The 23,318-nt window shown below is 41.8% G+C and overlaps 3 protein-coding genes across 8 annotated transcripts in view; 2 read left to right on the forward strand and 1 right to left on the reverse strand.

The window, feature by feature from the left end:
• The window catches only part of stk32c (serine/threonine kinase 32C), a 101,449-nt gene extending 96,654 nt beyond the window's left edge, over positions 1-4,795 (reverse strand). The window contains exons 1-2 of one of the 3 annotated variants that reach the window (XM_082556401.1): positions 4,708-4,795; positions 2,741-2,890 (exon numbers count right to left, since the gene is read on the reverse strand). In XM_082556401.1, the coding sequence (XP_082412527.1) occupies positions 2,741-2,822 (82 nt within the window). In that variant the 5' untranslated portion in view covers positions 2,823-2,890; positions 4,708-4,795. Of the gene's footprint in view, positions 1-2,740; positions 3,201-4,707 lie in introns of those variants that run through there. The other 2 variants (XM_082556400.1, XM_082556402.1) reach the window with 2 other exon arrangements.
• On the forward strand, positions 3,139-12,035 carry LOC309719957 (leucine-rich repeat-containing protein 27-like). 3 transcript variants are annotated; one of them, XM_082556406.1, is made up of 11 exons: positions 3,139-3,224; positions 4,654-4,949; positions 5,069-5,199; positions 5,626-5,684; positions 6,175-6,327; positions 7,102-7,297; positions 10,236-10,376; positions 10,469-10,574; positions 11,072-11,151; positions 11,628-11,748; positions 11,837-12,035. In XM_082556406.1, exons 2-11 carry the CDS (start codon positions 4,737-4,739, stop codon positions 11,948-11,950), a joined length of 1,314 nt encoding a protein of 437 aa, XP_082412532.1. In that variant the 5' UTR covers positions 3,139-3,224; positions 4,654-4,736; the 3' UTR covers positions 11,951-12,035. The 3 variants fall into 3 exon arrangements, with proteins under 3 accessions (XP_082412532.1, XP_082412530.1, XP_082412531.1); XM_082556404.1 differs by lacking the exon at positions 3,139-3,224 and adding an exon at positions 3,241-4,515; XM_082556405.1 differs by lacking the exon at positions 3,139-3,224 and having other exon boundaries at positions 4,533-4,949.
• A 106-nt stretch (positions 12,036-12,141) lies between these two features.
• Positions 12,142-22,240, forward strand: pwwp2b (PWWP domain containing 2B). Of its 2 annotated transcripts, XM_082556394.1 has the most exons (4): positions 12,142-12,723; positions 12,844-13,089; positions 15,255-16,983; positions 20,019-22,240. In XM_082556394.1, exons 2-3 carry the CDS (start codon positions 12,950-12,952, stop codon positions 16,981-16,983), a joined length of 1,869 nt encoding a protein of 622 aa, XP_082412520.1. In that variant the 5' UTR covers positions 12,142-12,723; positions 12,844-12,949; the 3' UTR covers positions 20,019-22,240. The 2 variants fall into 2 exon arrangements, with proteins under 2 accessions (XP_082412520.1, XP_082412519.1); XM_082556393.1 differs by having other exon boundaries at positions 12,142-13,089.
• The last annotated feature ends 1,078 nt before the right edge of the window (positions 22,241-23,318 follow it).

A 23,318-nucleotide genomic window follows, 5' to 3' on the forward strand; every position in this document is an offset into this window, starting at 1 on the left:
ATATATGCAAATACATGCGGGCCGGAATCCCCGCCCCCCAGCGCGCCCCCGTACGCCAAAACAGTGCCAGCAGAGTGAAACTGAAAAATGGTTTGAAACCGAAAAAAAAAATTTGTAAGCGAAAACAAAAAAATTACAGTTTCAATTAATTGTTTTTCACTATCAATTTTTTTTTCGGTTTCAATACAAGATTTTTCAGTACATTTATTTCAGTTACAATATTTTTTTTCGGTTTCAATCCATTTTTCGGTTTCGTTTCAAGGTGGCATCGTTCTGATTCCATACATCTAGAGCCTAAGTCAGCATCCAGAAGGCAGCGCATCTTTTGCTCCGTTTGTTATCGAGGCTCGGGGTAAAAAAAAAAAGAGAGAGAGCCAGCTGCTTCACGAAGGCGGTGCCGAATCAGCGCTCCGCAAATGTTCAAGGTGATCAGTTTCACATTAACAGTTGTCTCTCTTTAATGCATATGTGCTCTCCACCCACGATGCCTACTGCTCCCTTTGTGCTCAGCAGACGAGTATTTTCATTGCTGCATGAAAAGCGAGCGCGCTCTCAAGCAGATCCCCGTAATGACAACATTGCATAATTAACATCGAATGCATCTTTGCATCTAAGATCAGGCCTCGGTCTACGCTTCTACGCATAATCACAGCGGTGGTGACACAGCCGGTGATTAAGACCACAGTTGATGGTGGCGGTGATACTCCACCAACTGAATTTTTCACTGCTGGTGTTTTGTAGGTCAAGCCTAAGTGACACCTGCGTTACACTGATGATGGGAGGATAAAGACGAAGCTGATCTCTAGTTTTTCCCCCCTTTTTTCACACTCGGCATAAACAAATCACACATTAACACAGCGACACAGTCTTGAAGAGGTTCTGACCTCAGCCTTAAAGTTTCCCTTTAATCGCACAGAAAAGCTAAAGAAAGCCAAATGTGCACAGCCCGCTCAAGAACATCTCTCCTGGCTTTGATTAACTGCTGCGAGTGCAAATGCCGTAGGGCCACTCCAGTAACCACTCCCCTTGATAGTGATCTGAACTACAGCTGGACACTTTTCCTAAAGGCAAGAGCTGTAGACTTAATTGGGTTACCCTTGTGTGCAAAAGGGGAGTACTAACACACACATACACACACACACACACACACACACACAGAGCATATGACCATATCCCTGCAGTGAAATGACCTCATTTACTCAAGTTTTCCGGCCAAATAGTTCTGCAGCAACAGTGGATTTTTTCCCCCCTCCCGCAGTCCATCATCAGAGATTCAGCAATCCAGTGCTGAGCTTATTGGGCTCACTTCCAAGAGGCTTATATCCCCATACACTGACAAGACATTACTTAACATTACTTTCCACGCATGACACTATAATCTTGTCTTGATTATGCAATTAGTTCTCCGTCTTTGAACACACAATATTTCCAAAGAGCTCGTTCAGGCATTAAAGTGTTTCCCCGCAGCGTGAGCATGGAGGTATATACTGCGCTTCAGTGGCAAGAGCTGTGTTTTTTGGGGTGGGGTGGGGGGGGTGGGGGGGTTGTGCTTTGAGGACTGTGGCTTTAGCGAGACAACGGACTCTCCATATCTGTCGCTCTCGCCTTTTGCCTTTATGATCTCGCCACATATAGCTACAGACACGCGTCTCCCTCTCCCAGCCTCTCCAACGTTAACGTCTGCCCTTTGAAATGGACGATGAAGACAAAAAGGTGGAGGTATAAGGAGAGAGACGGAGAGATGCAGCTGGAAAATAAATGCAAGTTAAGGGCCAGGTCAGCGTAAAATACTAAAGCACATACATTTGGTCTGAGATTTGGATTTTTACAGCTTCATATCGAGTTCGGTGAATGTGCGTTTTCATTTTTTTGGACACTGGTGCTAAAATATAAAGACATTCGTTTAAATCTGTAGGTTTGTTTTGTTTTTTTCAAGTGGGCATTATGATTGCTGGAATACTAGTGAGGGATTTTTTAAGGTCTGACATTTTTCTTTGATGATCATAGTGGACAAACTTCCACACTAAGGATGCCACTCTCGACCAGTGCTGAAGTTAAAGGTGATGAAATGACATACGGCTTAATGTCTTAAATAACTGTAACTGTTCTTAACTTGTATTCAGAGTGAAAATTAATTACCCAAAAAAGAAAAAAGAAAGCGAAAATGACACGGAAAAAAAGACAATTCAGAAGAATCTGATTAATATTTCATTATTTAAAAGTTCCACGCCAAATATCGCGATAATACAATTTAAGCGAGGTTAAAATGCCGACACTGTGAGCTATAAACAACAAACACAGATAGTCCACAATATTAAAAGAGTGAAACGCCCAGTCCAAGTTATAGTTTGATAGTACTGGTAAGATTCATTTCACCTGCTCGGGGTCTTTCCATGTATATGCACTCAGCATCAGGTCATGTGATGAAAATGTACATTTAATCATTATTATTATTATTGTCATGATTATTGTTGCTGCTGCCTCCTGTAGTAGAAAGTTTGACTTCAAGCCTTGAAAATTTCCCACATGAACACTGTCTGTTCGCCGTGAGCAGCCAAACTCCGTCTAAACTCCTTTGACAGCGTTTAATTTCCTAACAGGAACTTTGATAACTGAGCCTGTGCCAAGCGGAGGGATACCGTGAAAAAAAAATGCCATCGTAAGTGAAACATACACAATAATAAGTTCCAAAGTTGTTAGTGCCACTATTTGCTAGAGATTTGGTGACACCTTCACTTACCATCTTCCTTTTCGTCAAAAACGGGTCTCTTTGAAGAACTGTTGGCTCCCATCCTCTTCTTCCACTTGCCCCAGTGAAACATTGATGCTCAGCTTGCATTCCTCGCCTTCTTGGAAGAGAAACTACAGCTCTGTGTCGGACACCCTCCTCCTTAAAAGACAGTAACAACAGCCGTGCATTTCAGCCGAGACGTGTCCGTTATTTCGTTTTATTTCTCCCGTATTTGGTCTGCCGACAATTTGACCAGCGCGAGTTGAAGTCCTCAGAAGGAAGCGGAAAGCAAAGTGCAGCGCTTACCGACGGACAGGGATGATATTTAAAGCTAACACTGTTTGCTAAGTTGGAGGTTTGGGCTGGAATAACCACTCGGTGCTCGTAGTGTTCAGTTGCCTTGCGCAGCCAGACCGACGGACTCGTGTTTGATGGGGCTTGAAGAGTACAGACTACGCGGAGAGGGACTCAGTTGGAGAAGCCCTAACCGGAAGTGAGTCAGTTAACTGTAAAAAATAAAAGCTCAAAAGGACTTTTCAATCGCCTCAAAATTATTAGACGATGTATTTATGGTTTTATAATCCTCACTTATTTTGTTTTAATTTAGTGTTTTATTTTTTCTTTTAAATTGGAATTAGTTTCAGTTAGTTTTCAAGTAAGTTTAATTGTTTTCCGTTATTTTTATTTTTATTGTTTTTTCCCAGTCTAAAAAAACATAAGCACAAATATACATTTGTTATCTCATTTAGGTAGATTTCTAAGTACATTAAATCATTTCACTTATCTTTATTCTTTTCGGGGGTTAAGTTTCTACTTTTATTTGAGATAAACACATTTTCACACCCATTTTTTCTTTTATGTAGTTTATTATAATTAGCCAGAATAATAATGTAGTAATGGTAGTGTCAAATCCCTCTAATTTGAGATTTTAAATTGCATACAGAAACTGAAGTGGCATTAATACATAAAAATTATTCATCCAGTTCGACTCAGCAAATTTAGATCGCAAGTGTAGGTAAATGTGTCACAATGGCCATCAAAAGTAGCCTACTGAACAAAATCTCGATAAAAAATTTTTATTTATACGTTAATAATGGGATACCACTTGATTTTTGCCACTTGTCCATTAGACTTTTATATTGAAAGCAATAACCGGAAACTACTAATTAGTATCCTCACTAACTTGACTCTTGCGAGAGTAGTGTGACAGTTGTTGGCTAGTGAGTATAGTCGACGTAACTCTGTATCACGGACTGTCGTGCAAATCAATACATTAGGAGCGGTGTGTGGACGTAAAGCCAGGATGGCTCAGGACAGAGTGGAGGCTTCCCGGCTCGCGTTCACAACAGAGGGAAGCCGTGTTTATCCTGCCGCCCAAATGAACCTCAGTGAATTATTCCACAATCTCATTAGAAAATGGATGGGTGGAGTCGGTTCACTGACTGTGGAACGGGATTAACACGTTATCTACACAGTGTGCACATTAGATCATTTGCTCTTCTTTTTTTCTCTGCATATAATAAAGTATATAAACATTTAACTTAAAAATATATACAAAAATTTTACTGAAGAAATATCAAGTTAGTCGCCTTGTTCTTGTTTTGCACGTGGACAGCTGCCAGCTTGTGTTGACCACGTTGCTATGGTTACAGCGTCAGGTCGCGAGACGTGTCTAAAAGTTAGCATAACATTTTTCAGTTTCGTAGTTTTTTCCGACCTATAAAGTGTTTGTTTTTAGATAACACTGAGCCGTGTTCACATTGGTAGTAGTGCTGAAATAGCAGGTAAGCTAACACAGTTATTGAACAGTTACATAATGGTGGGCTAATGTTGTCCTTTAGTTAGTTAGTTAGTTAGCTCGTACCCAAGTTAGACGACGTCTCTTCATTTATTTAAAACTTTGACGGTTTTGTCTTTTACAGACAAACAACAAGAAATTTCTCTGCCAAAAAGACACTCGTGTATTTTGAGTATACCAGTAAAGCGTCTCGGCCTCCTTTGTGCAATGACTTCCCCGGAGAAGGAGGCTGAGCTTCCTGGTGCGCAGCTTAGCTTTGTCTTTGGGAGCAGTGTTGTCAGAGCGCCGATCCCCCGCACTCCTCCCGAGGATGCCGATCCACAGGAGCCCGCTGAATGTTATTCAACAGAGACGCTATGTCTGAGCAGATCTCAGCTGAAACATGTTCCAGACAGTCCTTTGAGAAATAGCAAGCTAAAGGTCAGTGTGGACTCTAAACACACACCAGCTACATGATGTATGCTCCAGTGGCTTTCAAGCAGAAGAAAAAACGTTTCTACCACTGCATCATTACTAACTGCTCCCTCTGTCATCTTCAGTATTTGAGTCTTGAAGGCAACCAGATATGCAGTATTCCAGGCTCCGTGTTTATCAGCTTGCCCAACCTACTGTGGTTAGATCTCAGGAAAAACCTAATTGAGTCACTCCCACCTGAAATTGGCTTGCACAGGTACTGTATGCAACATTTAAAAAAACAAAAAAAATTATAGACCAGTCTAATGTGCACGTGTTCATTTGAACTTATCTGGACAACTTTGATCTTACAATTTACTCTTAAACCAAGGCATAGGCCTCTATGGGACTATAAGAATGTCATGTTTTAGAACATTTTCTGATCACTGTTAACATTTCAAAGCTATTAACATAAGTTGAACACTTTATGATAAGCACACAAGTGCTACAGTTGTAAATCTAAATGTAGCGAAATGAGATTCCCAGGCCCTAAAAAGCATTTCAGGATATTTATACAATATGACTGTAGAGTGGCCTGTACACTTTCCTCCTGTCCGTGTATTCAAGTTTAAGAGCAAAGATGCTTTCTGACGAAGGCCTAACCCCTTCAAACATTTCATAATCTGTCTTTTTATGGATGTAGGTGCTTGAAAACACTGCTCTTAGAAGGGAATCCTATCTCTGAACTTCCACCTGAACTGGGTGAGTGGTCCCTCCTTATCAAAAAAAAGTTGTAATTTTCAGAAAGGAAGTTATACATATTGACATGTGAATTACATGTATGCAGTAACTACAGGATTTTAAAGGGGACCTGTTTTGCTTGTTTAAAGCTACGCAGTTTAATTCCTTGGACTCCACTAGTGTCGTTTTGCATGATTCACAGTTCAAAGTAATCATTATTTATTTTACACTGGGTCACTGAACAGCTCTTTGTTGATCATTTGTCCTAAATAAACAGTTTTTTTGTTTGTTTGTTTGTTTTGGGCCGTGTTATCGTCCACTTACACTCAAAGAATAAGTATTTCAATGAACATAAAAATTCATGGACATAAAAATTCATGGACATGACAGAAAATAAAGACACACATAATGGATCTCTTTTAACAGGTAGCTGGTACATTATGAGTAATGTAAGCCTCTTCATTATTCAGTGTACGTCTTTATGAATGAGTCATTATTTGCCTTTTTGCAGGAAATGTGATTAGCCTCAAAGGTCTGAACCTAAGGGACTGCCCAATCCACTTTCCTCCACAAGAGATTGTGCAGCAGGGACTCCAGTCCATCCTCCAGTACCTGAGGAGTGCTCTGGCTCACCGGCCAGTCAGCACAAGGAAGAACCCTCCAGGTGAGTCAAAGGCACTTTACCTTTGAACAACACAAGCAGCATGCACGTGCATCCTAGCCATCTGCTCTTTTTGTCAAAGGCAGGACAGCGCGTTCACAAAAATAGCTCCTTGCCCTGGTACCGCTTCTCTAGTGTGACTCCTGTTCCCTTGGAGACGGCGCGTGCAGCTCAGCCGACTCCCCACCACCACCACCACCACCATCATGCGCCTCCTCCCTTTTCACTGTTCCAGCTCTGTAATATTTTTAGCCCGATGGAAATGATCGATAACCTGTTGGCTCTAATCAGGAGCTCTCTGTCACTAAGCCCTGTCTGGAGATAATCACTGTGAGAAGGCTGAAACAGGAGAGGCTGCTGCTACTGCACAATAAGCAGAGACAGAACCCTCAATCAAATTATTTATCTCCCTGCTTACAAGGTTATTAACAAAGATAGGGTCCCGAGTTTCAGATGTAAATCTCTTCTCATTTAATTGGCCAAGAGAAGGAGTGTAGTGGGTTTGAATTTCCACGCTGTATTGTTATCCACCTTTAGCTGTGTTAAAACTGAACATTTATTCTTGTTAGAAGTTACTTTACTATAAAATGAGTAAAAATTTGTTGGTTACATTCTCCTCCACATTCCACACAGATATTTAAAGGAGTGGATTTACCTGTGTGAATTAGCTTCTTAAATGCCTCCTGCCAGCCACTGCAGCTGCAGACAGTATCGAATGTTGCAGTATCTGTTGCCCCCACACCGCACTAGTAGCTGCCATTGTTGTTTCATTCCTAGAGTTGCCAGCAGTGGAGAAACTCCAGCTGTTAGAGCTGAGGGGTATGGAGGAGCAGGAAGAGTCAGGGGATGTGGAGGAGCTGCAGAGGTTCAAGGAACTCAAGCATCAGTTGATCCTACTGGACAGAGCTGAGCTGGGCTCAATACCACAACGTGATAAAAACCTAAACCCCAAACTTCTCCTTTCTGGCAGGAGGTAAGAAAAGATGTTTGGGTGGGAAAAAATGCCCCATAATGACACAGAGAAAAAATGTGCTTGAAATTCTTGCAAATTTATTTAAAATGAAGAAATGAAAATGTAAATAAGTATTACCAGACTTTTCTCAAAACTTTGTTGAAGCACCTTTTGTAGTGATTACATCCTCAAGTCTTTTTGAGTATGATGCTGAAAGCTTGGTACACCTATTTTTGGGAAGTTTCCCCCATTATTCTTTGCACTCTCTTAGGCTCGATCAGAGTGGATCAGGTTGGATGGGGAGCGTCAGTGCACAGTCATTTTCAGATTGCTATAAAGATGTTCAATCAGGTTTGAGTTTGGTCTGTGGCTTGGCCACTCAAAGGCACTCAAGGAATGGTCCTGAAGTGGTCCTTTGTTATCTTGGCTCTGTGCTTAGGTTCGTTGTCCTCATGGAAGATGAACCTTCGCCCCCAGGTTGTCTTCAAGGATGTCTCTGTAGATTACTGCATTCATCTTTCCCTTGTCCCTGACTAGTCTCCCATATTCTGATGCTGAAAAACATTCCTGCAGCACGATGCTGCCACGACCACACGTCACTGTAGGGATGGTATTGGCCAGTTGATGATCACTGCCTGGTTTCCTCTAGAAATCATGTTTGACATTGAGGCCAAAGAGTTCAGTACCAGTTGTTGTTTTGTTTCTCTTGGTCTGAGAGTCCTTCATGTGCCTTTCAGCAAACTCCAAGTGGGCTGTCATGTGCCTTTTACTGAGGAGCTCTGTCAGAGTAGCCTCCCTGACTAAGGCTCTTCTACCCTGATAGCTCAGATTGGTCAGGTGGCCAGCTCTAGGAAGAGTCCTGGTGGTTCCAAACCTTCCATTTACAGATGATGTAGGCAACTATTCTCACTGGAACCTTCAATGCTGAGCACATTTTTATGGACCCTTCCCCACATCTGTACCTCAATACAATGCCGTCTTGGCCTATAGACAGTTCCTTGGTACTGGGTATGGCTTGGTTTGTGCTTTGACATGCACTGTCAGTTATGGGACCTTGCACAGACAGGTGTGTGCCTTTCCAAATCATGTCCAGACAACTGAATTTACCACAGGTGGACTCCAGCTGTAGAAGCATCTGACAGATGAGCAGTGTAAACAGGGTGCACCTGAGCTCGATGTTGACTGTCATGGCAAAGCCTGTGAATACTTAAGTGCATGTTATATTTGTGTGGGGTTTTTTATTTTTAATACATTCGCAAGAATTTGAAGAAAATGTTTTTCACTTTGTCATATGGAGTATTGTATGTAGAATGTTGAGGTGGAAAATGAATTAAATTAATTTTGGAATAAGGCTGTAACATGAAAACATGTTGAACAAGGCTGTAAATCTTTCTGGGTGCATTGTATGTGCTTATTTATTTATTTTTTTCAAAGAGTTAGCAGAGAAGGTCGGTACCTGTGTAAGATTTGTAAATTACCTATGAGGCTAGAGCCAACAGAGAGTTTCTTCTAGCAAAGAGCAAGAAACAGACGGAATCACAATGGTTCTCTCCAAAGGTTTAAATCTCGGCCTTCCACAATTAGCTCATGAACTAATTGATAGAAATTCACATTTTTCTGGTTATTTACTCTTAAATATCTCTTGGATTAGTTCTGTAGAAGTCATATACTCTGTCCAGGGAGCACCATGCCTCTTGAAAGCTGGGATAGGTTTCAGAGATGTCTCTCTTGGCTCTTAAGCCCTATAACCTTCTGCATTCTTCTCTGGTTGCACGATAATAGTCACATACAACCGGCTTGTAAAATAGCTTATTGTCTCATTACGCTATAGTTTTTAAACAGATATAACATGATAACTAGTGGACTTTGGTCCTGCTGCTCCATGTATTAGTGCAGGACATTGCTAACTTAGCTGTTTCCAGTCTTTATACTACTCCTGATGTTAACTGGCTGATGTGTTCATCCATGTATCCATGTAATGAATCCATTAGGCACATTTCTCTTTCTATGTTTATTCTCAGACTGAACTCAAGTAGCCTTTTATCATTCGCAACTCAAAGTAATCCTTGTTTATCTTAGTTTATCCTCTGAAAACAAAACTTTTTTGGCTCTCTTCTCCCTCCCTTTTCTTCTAATTGGCTGCTCCCCAAAAACAGCCATGCCCACTCAATGACATCAGAGTAGAAAAACATCCTGAAACAGATTGTTCAGAACAGTCTGGTTCACAGGAATGAATTACATATGCACTGACCTCATTATTTGAAAATTTGGCCATGTTTAAAATGAACATCTACCACTTAAACAGTTTAATAAAACATACCAGGGTTCAATTTAATTGTCAAATAAGACAGGAGTATTGATATTTCCCTCCAACTCCATACACTAGAAACTAAACACATGCAAAATGTCACACTGTTGTTTCATAAGAGGGATGAAACATATGCATTGGACATGCATTTGTTAAATATTTTCATTGAGATTTTAAAACTTCATGCATCTAATTAATTGTACCTTTGTTTTTGTATAATGTACCCAGATAGCAAATATCTGTTGGGGCCAAGTCATTTTCAACTACTCAATTATCAAAGGTAAAATTTAAATCTGAATTATTATGGTCAATACTGAGGTTTTTTTTTTAACGAGATTATTCATAGACTTTGGAAACAGTTGAGCTGGAAAACTAATGTGAAGTTGAGGCTTTAAGGGAGCAACTGCTGTAAAACTGAGAGCATCTTTAATAATCACTTAATCTCAGTTACCATTATAACATTATTTTACTCCTTGACCCTCCGTGGAGTGGAGGGCAGAGTTTGTGGCCGTGTGCTTTGTAAAATTATGGCAAAACAACTTTTTAATATCATTGTCTGTGGAGGAAACCAGGTGATAAAAATCTAAGCTGAGAGCCCAGAGCTCAGACGAGCCATAAATATGAAGCAGTTTGTTTGAATTTATTCTTCAGAAAAAAGACAGCCACCAAGGCCGGCATGATTCCCCAGCTCCCCCTTTTTGACTCGCCTCCTTGGAAGAGGCCAGAGGAAAGGAAGCAGGCTGCAATGAAGGAGTTGAACGAGAAGAAGGCTATTCTCGAGCAGAAGAGAAAGTGAGCAGATTTCGGCCTGGAGAACAAGAGTTGTTTTGGGTTTTTTGTCTCTGATCTGTTACAGAGTGTATTGTTATCTGACTCTCCTGTAGAAGCCAAGTGTCTCTTCAGAAGTGCTGCACACAAGCCAGAATCTCACAAGACAAGAAAATGTCTGAGCACAAAGAGAAGAAGCATGAAAGACAAAAAAGGCGTGAGGTTTGTGTGTGCTTGGGTTTTCAGCTGTCATCCTGCCCACCACCAGAGGGCACTAGAGCACCACCTCTGACACACTGGTTAAAGGAGAGAGGCATAGATATATTGCCATTAAATGAATCATTTTGATGTGAGTGAATGGGTTTTCAGACAGTAGCACCACCATGGTGGTGATGAGACAGCAACAGTTTCCACTGGCGGTAATGGAGCATGCTGGAGGAGCCATCAGTGCTGATATACACAGGGAGACACATTATAAATCTATCATTTGACTTTCAGCTCCATTTTCATACATATATATATAGTGGAGAAAGGGTGCCCATTATGTTTGCATGGGATCAGCCCGACATAAGGGAAAATTTATTGTAAAGGAAAAAAGTCTTTTTTCTTTTTTTTAACTGAACACAGTGCAGCCACAGGCTACATCTTTGTATGATGCATTGCAAGAGTTGTATTGCTTCACAGGTAAATGTAACAAGTACTTCCTTACCCTGTTTCAGGAAGCAGAAGTAGATTCAAAACCTGGTTTTGAGGACAGCAGTGGTGCTCCTCGGACATCTGGCAGGTGTGAAGGGGACAGGTAATGACAAGCTCTGGGTCTGCTGTTAGTTCTGCCAGTATACCTCTAAGCTTTAACAGTGACTGCATTTGTCTCTGTGAAGAGTACTTGTCCTACTTGTGGTTTAAACTTATAATCATCTCATCAATGAGCCTAACGAGAACTCCACAAGTACCCACTAAATGGCATTTTGCATGGTTTAGCAGATGCGAGTTCTGCTACTAAAGATGTAAAGCTAGAGACACCTAGTGGACAAAGACAGACTGCACACATTATAGAACATAAGCAGATTTCTTTGTTCCTTTTAAACAATGTTATGTTTTTGCAAAAACAGATAAACCAGGTAAGACAGTGCCACTTTTCTTATTTTATTTTTACTGATACAAGGAAACAGAGAAAGTAACCCTTTGGGTTATATCTGTAAAGGCTATAATACTTAAACACCTGTATAGTGTTGTATATATAGATTTTGACCTTTGAACTGCACGGCCCTAAAGATCGGCCCGGGACCTGGAACGGCAGATTTGTGCCCGTGCCGAGAAGATACAGGAGAGGTGCAGGAATCCCAGGGGCACAACAAGCGAGCAGATGGCAGCAGCGATGGAGGATGTGGAAGAGGTCTGACGTATAATTCCCATTCATTGTGCAACTCATTATATAGGTTAATATAGATTATTGATCTAAACTCCACTTTTCTGACTGACAGATGAGGAAGTTACAGATGCAGCTCCTGGAGAGGAAGAGAACTCAAGGACGAGATCTTGAAAAAACTTTCATGATCTTTACTGGGGACACCTGGCCTGGTTTCCTTGATAAGTGACAGAGACTACACACCTGCTGTTTGAGTTTTTGTGATATTTAATTGATATGGAAATAAATCAATAAAGCGACTAAATCCTTTTGAATCATATTGTGTTGCACAAGTCTATAAGGTAAACATTTCAAATCCTAACTTGGCAAGGGAGTGTTTAGAAAGTTTCCAGTTCACAGCTGGTGTGTTTCTATTTTTCTTTTAACTTCTGCAAGATGCTCTCTCCACTAAGCAAAGTAATCATGTTAACTTTAACTTACATAAAATAAATACTTTATTGTGTCAAAATAAGCTTTTCAGAAAAAGCGTTATTGGCTCACCAGGCATGTATTACCTACATGCAGAGTAAATTAAGCCAGTCTTAAAATAGATCATTTAAAAGGGGAACTCGACGTTTTTAGCTCCAAATAGATAATAATATCCTCATTAATGTAATTTACAACAAGATACATTAAAGTAAAGTGGCAGGTTTTTGTCAAATAGCACATTAAATGTTTTATTTATTTGTGTGCGTGTGTGACATTATATATAATCGTTGTCAGCTGGCTCTGCATCTTGTGATTATTATTTAATTGCCATTTTTGTCATCATCAGTTTTAATTTTTGATTACATATTATTTTAAAATGCTTGTATGCGTTTTCAGTTTTCATGTGTAATTGTGGTATTTGTTTTGAAGACGGACGCCATAAACCTGCTGCTGAGTTTAAAAGAGGGGGGAAAAAAGCGAAAAGTGCCGGGGTAATGAATGGCATCAAGCAGTACAAAGTGAGACAGAGAAAGGGTAGGCCTTGTCTTGAGAGATTTTCTGCTCCTGTAGCACAGAGAGCGTGATGTCAGCGGTGGCAGTACTGTTGTAATTGACTTGGTGGGGGTGATGGCGTCATTTTATGCCCTGGTGTAGCCTCCTGCTCCAATAGCGAAGGGGAGACGGATCTTTGGCCGACGCGACCGTGGCTCCCTTGGCCGGGATCGAGCACCGCCGAGCCGGACAACTCACCCCGGGAAACATGGAGGCTGTGGCCGAGGAGCTGCGGGCCGGCTCTCGGGTACCTGTCACTATCGATCAAATAGTTAACGATACACTGGTGGTGACGCTGACCTATCGAGAAAGGATCTACACGGGGATTTTACTCGATTGCAACAAAAAGTGAGCACTATTTTTTCTAAACTTCTTTTATATATTATCGTCTAAAAATTATTTGCTAAATACTGCTAACGGCTAATTTACCTTGGATGCTAAGTCAAAGCTAACTATTAGCGACCTAGGCCTTTATACAAAAGGCTTGCAGGTTATTGTAGCTGACAAGGTGGCTATCTGCTAGCTTCTCGGCTAATGTTAAAGTGATGTCATTTTTGCCTATAATAAGACGGCGAAATACTCGATTTTACGATGGAGGAAAACTATATAAAGGCATTAGCCCAGCCTGTAGAGACTGTTAGTGACTTCTGTTGAAAAATATCTACTGTCAGTGGGTTCAGCTATAGCTTATTGTTAGCCTAATCAAGGGAAGAGCAGCTAAAGCGAATCCAGTAAAATAGCCAGGCCTTAGCTACACACTATTTATTTTTATCTGTTTTATTATCATGCAATTGTACAGAAATGTGAATGTGCACTAGTTTTGTAGGCAAATGTCTGAGTACAGTAAACTGAAATTTATTCAAAGGCAGCAACATTATAACCTGTCATTTCTGACTAGCAGAAACAATAGAAAATTATTAAAATACATTTGAATGATCACAACTGTGTCTCATTTTCGGTAAATCAAGCTTTGGTCTTATCTGTGTCCATCTTAGCCTCTGACAAAGCAAAACATAAAAAATGGGGCTATTGATAGAAAGCACATTCTGTTCAAAAGAGAACCATACAAGTATAATTTGACATGTACCAGTGTCATGTCTTATCAGGCCCTCTTGTTGTGTGTCACATGTATAAGCCTTGTGTTCCTCCTGGTGCTGTGCACCTTAAAAGCCACTGGCTTTAGGCTATTTATAGACGAGCAGAATCAGAACCTGACCAGCTTTTCCCCTTAGTATGCTTAGATGGTTTTTCGTGCAAGAGCTCATGCTGTACTGAAAATAACCCACCCAAATGGGAAAAGGTCGGCCTTGGAATAACTTAAAATAGGCCTATATTTTAGGCCTTGTCACTGACAAAATTTGACTAATTCCTCCTTTTCAGCTCATGGCAATACACTTCCTGTCATTGTCCAATGCAAACAGATTGTTGCATTATTTTTTTTAATCTTATTGTCTTGCCCTATCATTCTGACAGATCTCCACCACAGCATGAAAAGACAACAGTGTGGTGAATCATGCCTGGCCATATTCTGCGTCCTTGTACTGCGCTTAACTATTACTGTGTGTTCCCTACTACATACAGCCTTGTTTGTGCTGCGTCAATCAGAGTAAAGAGTGATATTCAACAGCTATAGGGGCGCATATTTTGTTATGGGAGCCTAAAGCTAAGAGTAACAAGCCTCACCAGGAGACTATTATTTGGAGATGCCTGCCAACTACTTCTCTTGGGGAGGAAAGCAGGCTCCCCAAATGTGCACTAATTAATAATCTTGCCGCACATAAGCCCCAAGTAGACACGGATGCAAAAACAAACTGAAATCTCCTGGCTCCTTCCCTACCTCTCTGAATCCCGAGTGATTCATGGGATTGTTTTTGTTCAGTCAGATGTTGGGGAGGAGGGGGTGGTCTCGGGCATCCTGTAGTCTCTTTGTCTGTTGTCTCCTGACTAAGGCAGCACAGCTATGTTACTGTTGCTTGCCAGCCACCTCTCAAAGACTTTCTTGGCAGTTAGGACCTCACTGGACATGTTTGCTGATCCCAGTGTGTTTATATAAAAAATAAAAATAAAAAAAAAAAGCACACACACACACGCAAAAATCACATAAAAATCACTTAGGGAAAATTCAGCAGCACTGTTGCTTCTGTGGCCTGAGGCTGAGGCACAGATAACTGTCTGTCTGCTTGCACAACAAACCCCAACCCCCACATGTTAAGAACCTTCAGCACCCAGGTGACAGGGAGAGTGACATCAATGTCTCGCGTCAAAGTAAAACCAAAACTAGTTATATATGTTTGTTTTTTTTTCGACAATGTGAACATTGTTCTTTTATTGTTTCAGTGCTGTCCTACTTGCCTCAGGTTGTGTCACATGTTGAGGCATATTGTTCTAATGGAGGGGATTGTTGAAGTAAAAATTCTCAGGGTTTAGCACGACTGTATCATCTTTGCTGTATAAAGCTTAACAAGATCCACAGCTATTTATACACTGTTTCTTTTTTCTCTCGTTTATTTTAGGACCGGGCTATTTTGTCTACCAGACTTCACAACAAAACTCGGGGACTGCCAAGAATCTAAACCTGCTTCTGAAATCCAAGAAGTTCTGAGCGAGGACTCGGTTTCCAAATCTCCCAGCCAGGTTTCACACAGACCAAAGGATGAAAACACTCTCCCTGAAAGCAGCATACCTACACCTCCTCTACCCTGCCCCGTTCCCACACCAGTGCCAGCTGGACAGACTCCTTATCCTCCTTATTTTGAAGGAGCCCCCTTCCCCCAGCCCTTATGGGTGCGCCACACCTACAGCCAATGGGTACCTCAACCCCCTCCACGACCAATCAAGAGAAAGAAGAGGCGAACGCGAGAGCCCGGCCGTATGACCATAAGTACTATCCGTCTGCGGCCTCGGCAGGTACTGTGTGAAAAGTGCAAGAACACGCTAAATAGTGACGAGGACAGCAAAGATGGCATGAGCAACACCAAGACCTCTAGAAAAGAAAATTCACTACAAAGTGACGATGACGGCTACGACAAGGATACTCCTAATAAGTTGTCAAGAAAAGAGGACACAGTCACAGCCAAGGACACTAAAAGACGGGAAAATGGCACCAGCCTTGATAGTAAGCGTCTCAGAAAGGACAAAAGGTGCGAGGCTGATGGGGAGAAGTACCCTGGAACTGATGTTATTCCACACAGTCCCGTCATAAAGATCTCCTACAGCACTCCACAGGGCAAGGGGGAGGTTATGAAGATCCCGGCGCGAGTCCACGGTTCAGTCAAACCATTCTGCCCCAAACAGCTGGTGCAGAATGGCGTGGGGGAAAACGACAAGGCAACTTCTGATGCCACCAAGGAACAGCGGCACATTCTAGATGCCACAAGGTCTGGCCTCACTGTGTCCATTCCCAAACTCAAACTAACAAGACCTTTTGCAAATGTAGGTCAGGACACACCTTCTCCAAAGATCCGTTTGAGACCCCCTCAGAGGGACACTGAGGAGAGCGTGGTTGAGTATGATGCGGAACTTCTTGGAGGCACCAGGAGACGGAGCCCTAGGGGGCCCGGGCCGTGCCTCCCACACTCCGAAGACTCAGGAGAAGGCAAGAACTCTCTGGAATTGTGGTCAGGGAGTTCAGGTGAGGAGGTGGATCGCGGCCACAGCGACCTCACCCTTCTCATTAACTTCCGTAAACGTAAAGCAGATTCTTCTAGTTTGTCGGTGTGCAGTAGCGACAGCCTGGACGAGTCAAAGTCCTTCAGCTCGGACGGCACCTCACCAGAGCTGTGCGATCTGGCGCCTGGTGAAGACCTCTCTGTAACCTCATCTTCTGTACCTTCACGGGACGACTGCAAGACGGTGCCGCCTCTCACAGTGCGGCTTCACACCCGCAGCATGACAAAGTGTGTGACAGAAGAAGGTCACGCCATAGCGGTGGGTGACATCGTGTGGGGGAAAATCCACGGCTTCCCCTGGTGGCCCGCACGCGTCCTGAGCATCAGCGGCACTCGCAAGCAGGAGACAGCCAGTTGCGAGGCCCAGTGGCCCCAAGCCAAGGTGGCGTGGTTCGGTTCACCCACAACCTCCCAGCTTTCTGTTGCCAAACTGTCGCCCTTCAGAGAGCTCTTCAGGTCCCGCTTCAACCGGAAGAAGAAAGGGATGTACCGGAGAGCTATCCTGGAGGCAGCCAAGGCCGTGGGTCACATGAGCCCGGAGATTACGTCACTGCTTTCTCACTGCGACACGTAGGTGAGTTCATAGCACTTACATGTGCCTGTATCACTTCTATGACTATGTTGGGCAAAGGGGTATACTATAAACTAGAGCTGGGCGATATGAGATTTTTTCATATCACGATATGTTTTTTTCATTTCAGGCGATAACGATATCTATCACGATATAAGCCAAATAACTATATTTGTAAGATTTAAATGTGCCGTTGCTCACAAGTAAAATGTGAAATAATCAGCAGCTTGTTTTTATTTAAGTATTTATTTCCCATAATAAGTTCAACAGGGTAGATGTACTTAAGGAACATGAGACTTTTTCAGATAAATAAAGGCAAATATTGCAAACTACACAAAAGGCAGCCGCTAAAGCGTTTAAGTTTCAAAATAGAACAAATGAAACAGACTAAATTGTCAATTCCACTTAGAAACAAAATATTAATTCTAAAAATAAATCTTAGTTTGTTTTACAGAAGAACAGACAAAACTGACTAACTTTTGTCAATATCAAATAAACTGAGAACTAAAAGGAAATTCTCAATCTCTCCTTGTTGTATAGCTGAGCTTTTCAAACAGTTTTAACAGTTACTTTAGTCTGACAAAAGCCGAATGACGAATTAGCGCTTCCAGTCAGAGACTGAGGCTACGTCCACACGTACACGGGTATTTTTGAAAACAGAGATTTTCCGTTTTCGTTTTAAAAAATAATCCCGTCCACACATAAAGGCAGAAATGAAGGAAAACGTTGCTATGAACATGCCAAAGCAGCAGGTGGCGCTAGATTCCTAACCGTGCAGAAATGTTGGCCAATCAGAAGTCTAGAAGCCTCGGTGGGAAAAAGTAAACAAAGCTGGGGCATAGAAGCAGAACCGAGTCGTATGTGTGGACGGACAGTAACTGTGTGTATATGTAAGCATTTAAACACTGCAGAGATTAGAATTAACAGTATTGTAGAAATTCATTTCACCGAAACAATAACGTGGCGCACAGTGTGACGCATGCACCAGTTTATTGTATTTCCAGACTTGCTTTCGGCATAATTTACAGTGCACGCTACTCTGTTTTTTGTCAGACTTGAAATAGCCGAAATACCTTCACACTACGGAACTTCTATGGCTCTTCCGTTCGACAATCTCTCCGGCATTGGAACCATCATCTGTTTTCTCTTCGGTCACGCTCGGTTGATTTTTCTAGTCGGCACACTCATTTCCTCCATTACGCGCTGGCTCCATTACCCGCTGGCTGCTTCCCAAACAAACACACGTGCGGCTTGGCACTTGTGCTGTACGTAACAAGTCACGCGACGTGACGCTGCGGCTGTGATTGGTTCGGCTCTGCGCTACTTAATTTGGATTGGCTGACCTTTTTTTTTCTTTTTTCTTAAGAGGACAAGAGCGGCGAGGTCTATCGCGATAGCTTAATTTCTCTATCGAGTAAAAGTTATATCGCGATACATATCGTTATCGTTCTATCGCCCAGCTCTACTATAAACATAGAATATTACAGAAATCGTTACCGATCACCTGCATTTTTTTCAAACAATGTCTACATGGTAGATGAAGGAAATGCTTTAAGTGAACCTAAGAAGATAATACAAGCAGCCAGTTGGTGTTGTCGTTGTGTGCTCCCCCACAAAAAAACAAAACAAAAAAACAAGGCCCACACAAACACACGGACCAACACCAACTGGCTGCTTGTATTTTAGATTGTATTTTATTTTTTTAGATGACAAAAAAAAACTCGGTCTAGTCATCAGTGGCCCAACTGGTAGTTTTAATCACAATGATTGACTATGAGAAACAAGTCTGACTCAGCAAGAACAAATTACAGCACAGAGCTGGTGCAGATGAGCAAGAGCTGCCAGTGTAGAAATGTTGGCTGCATGCATGAGTCAGTTGATTGACAGTAAGTCGGCACGTTTCTCAGTTTTTGGCATTTTCTGTTTTGTTTTGTTTTTTTTAATATGAACCTTTTCTTTCTTAAACTATTAGAAATTGAGTAACTTTGATATTTGCATTGATTCTATGATTTGACCCCCCCCCCCCCCCCAAAAAAGCGCACACACCAGAAAGAATGTACAGCCAAGCTAAAAGTGTATGTTTTTAATTTATTTCAATTGTGTCCCTCTTGATTGTATATATTTCTCCTGTTTGCTATTTATTCCTTTATATTTTATGCTGGAGCAGTTAGTATAGAGCCCCACAATTTTGTAGTACACGTGCAATGACAATTGTTAAATATTCCCTGTGCCTCTCCGGCTGTATTCACCAGCTCTTCCCTCAAATATCTGTGAAACCTGTAATTTGATGAGCATGTTAAACTTTAGGGCAGAATGCTGAGCTAAAAGAAAAAGAGCTTGTGCTCCAACCTGCTCTAGTACCAAACACTTTGAGCTGTGTCGTGCCAGCCTCGCTGCATTCACGTCCTGAAACAGGTGCTGTGTTTGAGGCAGCAGAGCAAACATTAACACAAGCTCTAATGAAGGCACAGGCTGTGCGGCTGCCTGTCAACAGGGATGGTTTGTTTAAAAGGCTCATTTCAGAAAAGGACTCGCATCAGGCTGTACTGCTTCAATTCAAGCAATCAGAGTGCATGACCATAAGTTGTTTCTTTTTTTAAAGTCATCTCTTATTTGGTTGTCGTCCAAGTGTGGTGACCTAGCCTGGGTAGCCAAGCAGCAGGTTCCTCAACATACACTCAAATGTTAAATATTGTCTCTGAGTGATAGAAGGGGCAAACAGACCATTTCCAACCCCACTGTTTACTCTGTTACGAGCACAGCAGCCAAGAGGGAATTGGTTATAGCAGAGGATAAACAGTAAGGGGTTAAGGCAAGCCTATATTTGGTGCCTTTTCCAGACCTCATAAAGGAAGCGTTTTTCTTCCTCTGTCAGCTACACAGAGGTTTCACATGACTGATATAACATGTTGAGCACAACACCAAACGCACTGCTGATTCTTGCAGACTCAGTTAAAAATGACCTGCACCGGATGCATGACCTGCCTTGTTTGCTCATTGTCTATCCCCCTTTTGCCTCTCTCTCTTTTTTTGCATAGAGCCTGAGGACTGAAGACAAGTCTCCGAGGTTTTTCTGAATTCTCAGACTATGTCATCAAGACCCAGGAAGGAGTACGTGTGGTTGCCACGGCTACTATTTATACGCCCTCTCATTTTTTATTTTATTTTCTTTTTTCTCACAAGGCTGGTGGAAAATGGCCGCCAAGGTGGAGTGTTCTTGAGACCGGATAAGGGAGCAAAAAATATAAAGGCCTGGCATCTCATGGTCTTCTTTGAACTATAAACTATTCCTCCTTTTTTTTTTTCCTTTCCTAGATTTAATCATATTTCAATAGAGCCGAATAACAACACTACAAGGACCTGAATGTATTTATTGTCTGTAATGTTTTATTATGATCCAGTAAGTTCACCCTTTCTACTACAGTCTCGCAAAAACCTCCCAATCTGCTGCTGTCATTATCGCGGGCCTTGCCGCCGTCGTCGTTTGGCTCCAAGGTTCCCCTCCTCCAGCCAAGAAGGCTCCCCCTCCTCTTCCTCCTTCATCCCTCGGACACAAGTTTAAAAAGGAAAAAAAGTCTTACCCCAAAACCTCTTTTCCTCTGAAAATGTGAACAGCTCCATCCAGAGACAGTAGTGACTGTTTCCAGCTAGCGATCACAGTGTTTCATCCTCGTAGCCTTCCGCGACATTAGTTGGATTTGTGGATGTATTTATACTGAACTCTGTTCCTCTCCTGATTCATGTCGTGTCTCTTTTCCATTTCATTTTCTAACGTTACGAGTGTCATGTCGGCGTACTCTACCCCTCCCAACGCTTTTGTTTTTTTTGCTTGTTTTTTTTCCCTGAGAACCATTATTAATTATTTAAAAGTGTCACGTTTAAGAAAAAAAAAAAGCACTTTATCTGTACCTTGGTGGCCTGCTGTAAGCTCAGTCTGAAACACTATTGCGAGATACAGCCCTGTTAGGCTGCAGGGGAATTCAAAAGTCTTTGTGGTTGACTATCCATGGCCTTGGAGATACAAAACAACTTTTTTTTTTTTTTTGTCTTTTTAGTCGTACAATTTCGGGGACACCAGACACAGATGGTTGTGTACACTGTATTCTCGCATTTTGACTTGGGTGCGTTTCTCTCTCACTACAAAAAAAATTCTCCATGTTTTAACATTATCCACTGGATAAACATGGACGAACAAGCGCGTCAGAAGTCCCCTATGCATTATCAGTTAAAGCTTTATGAGTGACTTTGGGAGAAGAAGAAAAAATAACATGCTGTAAGAATACTGTGAATTCAACTGCTGAGTGTGCTGAAGATAAAAGGAAAAAAACCTGCTTGCTACTAGTTGGAGCAGTTATATTGAGACATCAGGCAAAAGCAGACCGACTGCGCCGCTGACCTTTAGTGACCTTTTGTGTTGAAAGCAGCACAGTTGGATTTAGAGGGGAAGGGAGGGAAAGGCGAGGCAGCCCTGTCGGTGTTTAAAAACGTAACTTAACGTTGCGCGCAGTCACACTCAGCAGACCGGTCCGTCTGCTTTCTGTCCGCCTGGAAACTGTTCGTTCCCATCGAGGCTTGCTGTCAGCGAAGCGTATTTTTAAAGGGGAGCAGTTTAATGCACTCTTCTTTCTTTCTTTTTTTTTTTTTTTGATAATCTGCAGTTTGACGGTTTGTAGTCAAGCGCAGCTAGGTCCCAGGCAGCCTTCCAGTTTAAGAGTCTATACGTACGTATGCCTGAGAGGGGAAGTGGTCGACAGGATTTTTCCCCACATATGAGCAACATGGCTGTCTACTGTTGCCCACGTTGGTCAATAATATTAGCTACTTTTTTTTTTTTTTTTTTTTTTACATGTACTGTACATAAAATAAAATATACAAGCAATACTTGTCACTTTGTCATTGATGATCAAAAGGGCTCCTGTTTTTGTGGTACCTCATGTTATTGCAGTCCATTAATTGACTTCAGAAGTGCAGGAGTGACGTCTGATGATATTGTAGCAATATTATCAGAGTTATTTCAGCTTGAGGCTTGAAAGTTTAGACAAAATTCCCTTGATCTGATAAGTGTTTTGTGGGAAAGTGTGTGACTCTTGTTAAGTCGGATGCTAGAGTCTTTTTATATCTCGCGGGATTGGTCCTATATTTCAGTCCTTTGTTGTTGTTGTTTTGTTTTGTTTTAAGCTGGCTCAAATCCAGTGTGCATCAACCAGCTTGTTGTCTCGAGGAAAAAAACACAAAGTTCAATAAAAGTGTTTTAAGTTTTTATTGATTTATAAAATGATTTGCTTTCAGTTTGTTACAAAGTGGAGTCCAAAACTGCACCGATGAAGTTAAACGTGCACAGAGGCAGAGACTAAATTTCAATATTCACGCGTGAGGGTTCACAGGGTTCACGCGGATTTCCTTATTATGAAAAGCAGAATCGATGATTTGTCTTAACACGTATTAAACAGAACCAGCGGGTTTCCGTCATGTTCTTTCGTCCAATTTCACACCTCCTGAGAGGCCTGCTAGTAATTTGATCTTTTCCTTTAAAGCTCAGTTTTGTGGGTTGAAGGAACTGTGCAGTTTATTCATTTAGTTCAGCAAAGTTGAAATTTTGCAGCAGTCTGAAAATTAAGAATACATTTAATAAGTAATGACTAATCAACACAGTTCCTATATGACCTTTCATGGTGCATATACTGCTGGTATGTGAAGGGCAAAAGGTGAATGTATTGCTTCTGTTCTATATAGTAATATATTCATCAGCACAACTGTAACCAGTATACAGTGAATAGGAAGCAGAAGTAAGTGGATGGATGGGTTATGGCTTCTATCCCCTGGCATCCATTGTTCAGTGTGTCAGATTTACATGTTTCAAAGAATAGCTTGACATTGTGTGAAATCAGAAGATTCATAACTACATCTATGTCCAGCTGCTGCTCTTAATATTTCTGAGCTGTCAGCCTCAACAAGGCCTCAGTTCTGTTTCAGGTTGGAACTCGACAGCCTATCTGTAGATTCCTCTGTGGTCTCTGCTCAGGTTTGGCAGCACCTTGCGCTGCTAAAATTGGTTTTACAGCCTTTGGTTTGTTCTTGTTTTTCTCCTCGTGTAACATAGGAGTAATTTCAAACCCGTTCAAACCCCTGAAAATAAACTGAGGCTTGTGTAAGGTTTGAGTGGAAAGACATGTAATGCCTGGATGGTTAAACTTTAAACACTGTCTTATTGATGGGCTCTCTCTGCGCTGTCCTCAGTCTTCCTTCCTGTCTGCCCTCCTCAGTTATTATCATATGATCCCTGTTTAATTTAGAGCCTCCATGTCATAAATAGGAGGATTTAAGTATGTTTGTTGCAT

Source organism: Aulonocara stuartgranti (genome assembly GCF_965226115.1).
Source record: "Aulonocara stuartgranti genome assembly, chromosome: 13".
Lineage (NCBI taxonomy): Eukaryota > Metazoa > Chordata > Actinopteri > Cichliformes > Cichlidae > Aulonocara > Aulonocara stuartgranti.

What these genes read in the sequence shown, in the direction of transcription:
- LOC309719957 (XM_082556406.1), top strand. Translation starts at nt 4,737, where the DNA reads ATGACTTCCCCGGAGAAGGAGGCTGAGCTTCCTGGTGCGCAGCTTAGC. An exon ending in TGAGAAATAGCAAGCTAAAG is followed by an intron (nt 4,950 to 5,068) that starts GTCAGTGTGGAC and finishes TGTCATCTTCAG; the next exon opens with TATTTGAGTCTTGAAGGCAA. An exon ending in ATTCTCGAGCAGAAGAGAAA is followed by an intron (nt 10,377 to 10,468) that starts GTGAGCAGATTT and finishes ACTCTCCTGTAG; the next exon opens with AAGCCAAGTGTCTCTTCAGA.
- pwwp2b (XM_082556393.1), top strand. Translation starts at nt 12,950, where the DNA reads ATGGAGGCTGTGGCCGAGGAGCTGCGGGCCGGCTCTCGGGTACCTGTC. An exon ending in TTACTCGATTGCAACAAAAA is followed by an intron (nt 13,090 to 15,254) that starts GTGAGCACTATT and finishes CGTTTATTTTAG; the next exon opens with GACCGGGCTATTTTGTCTAC.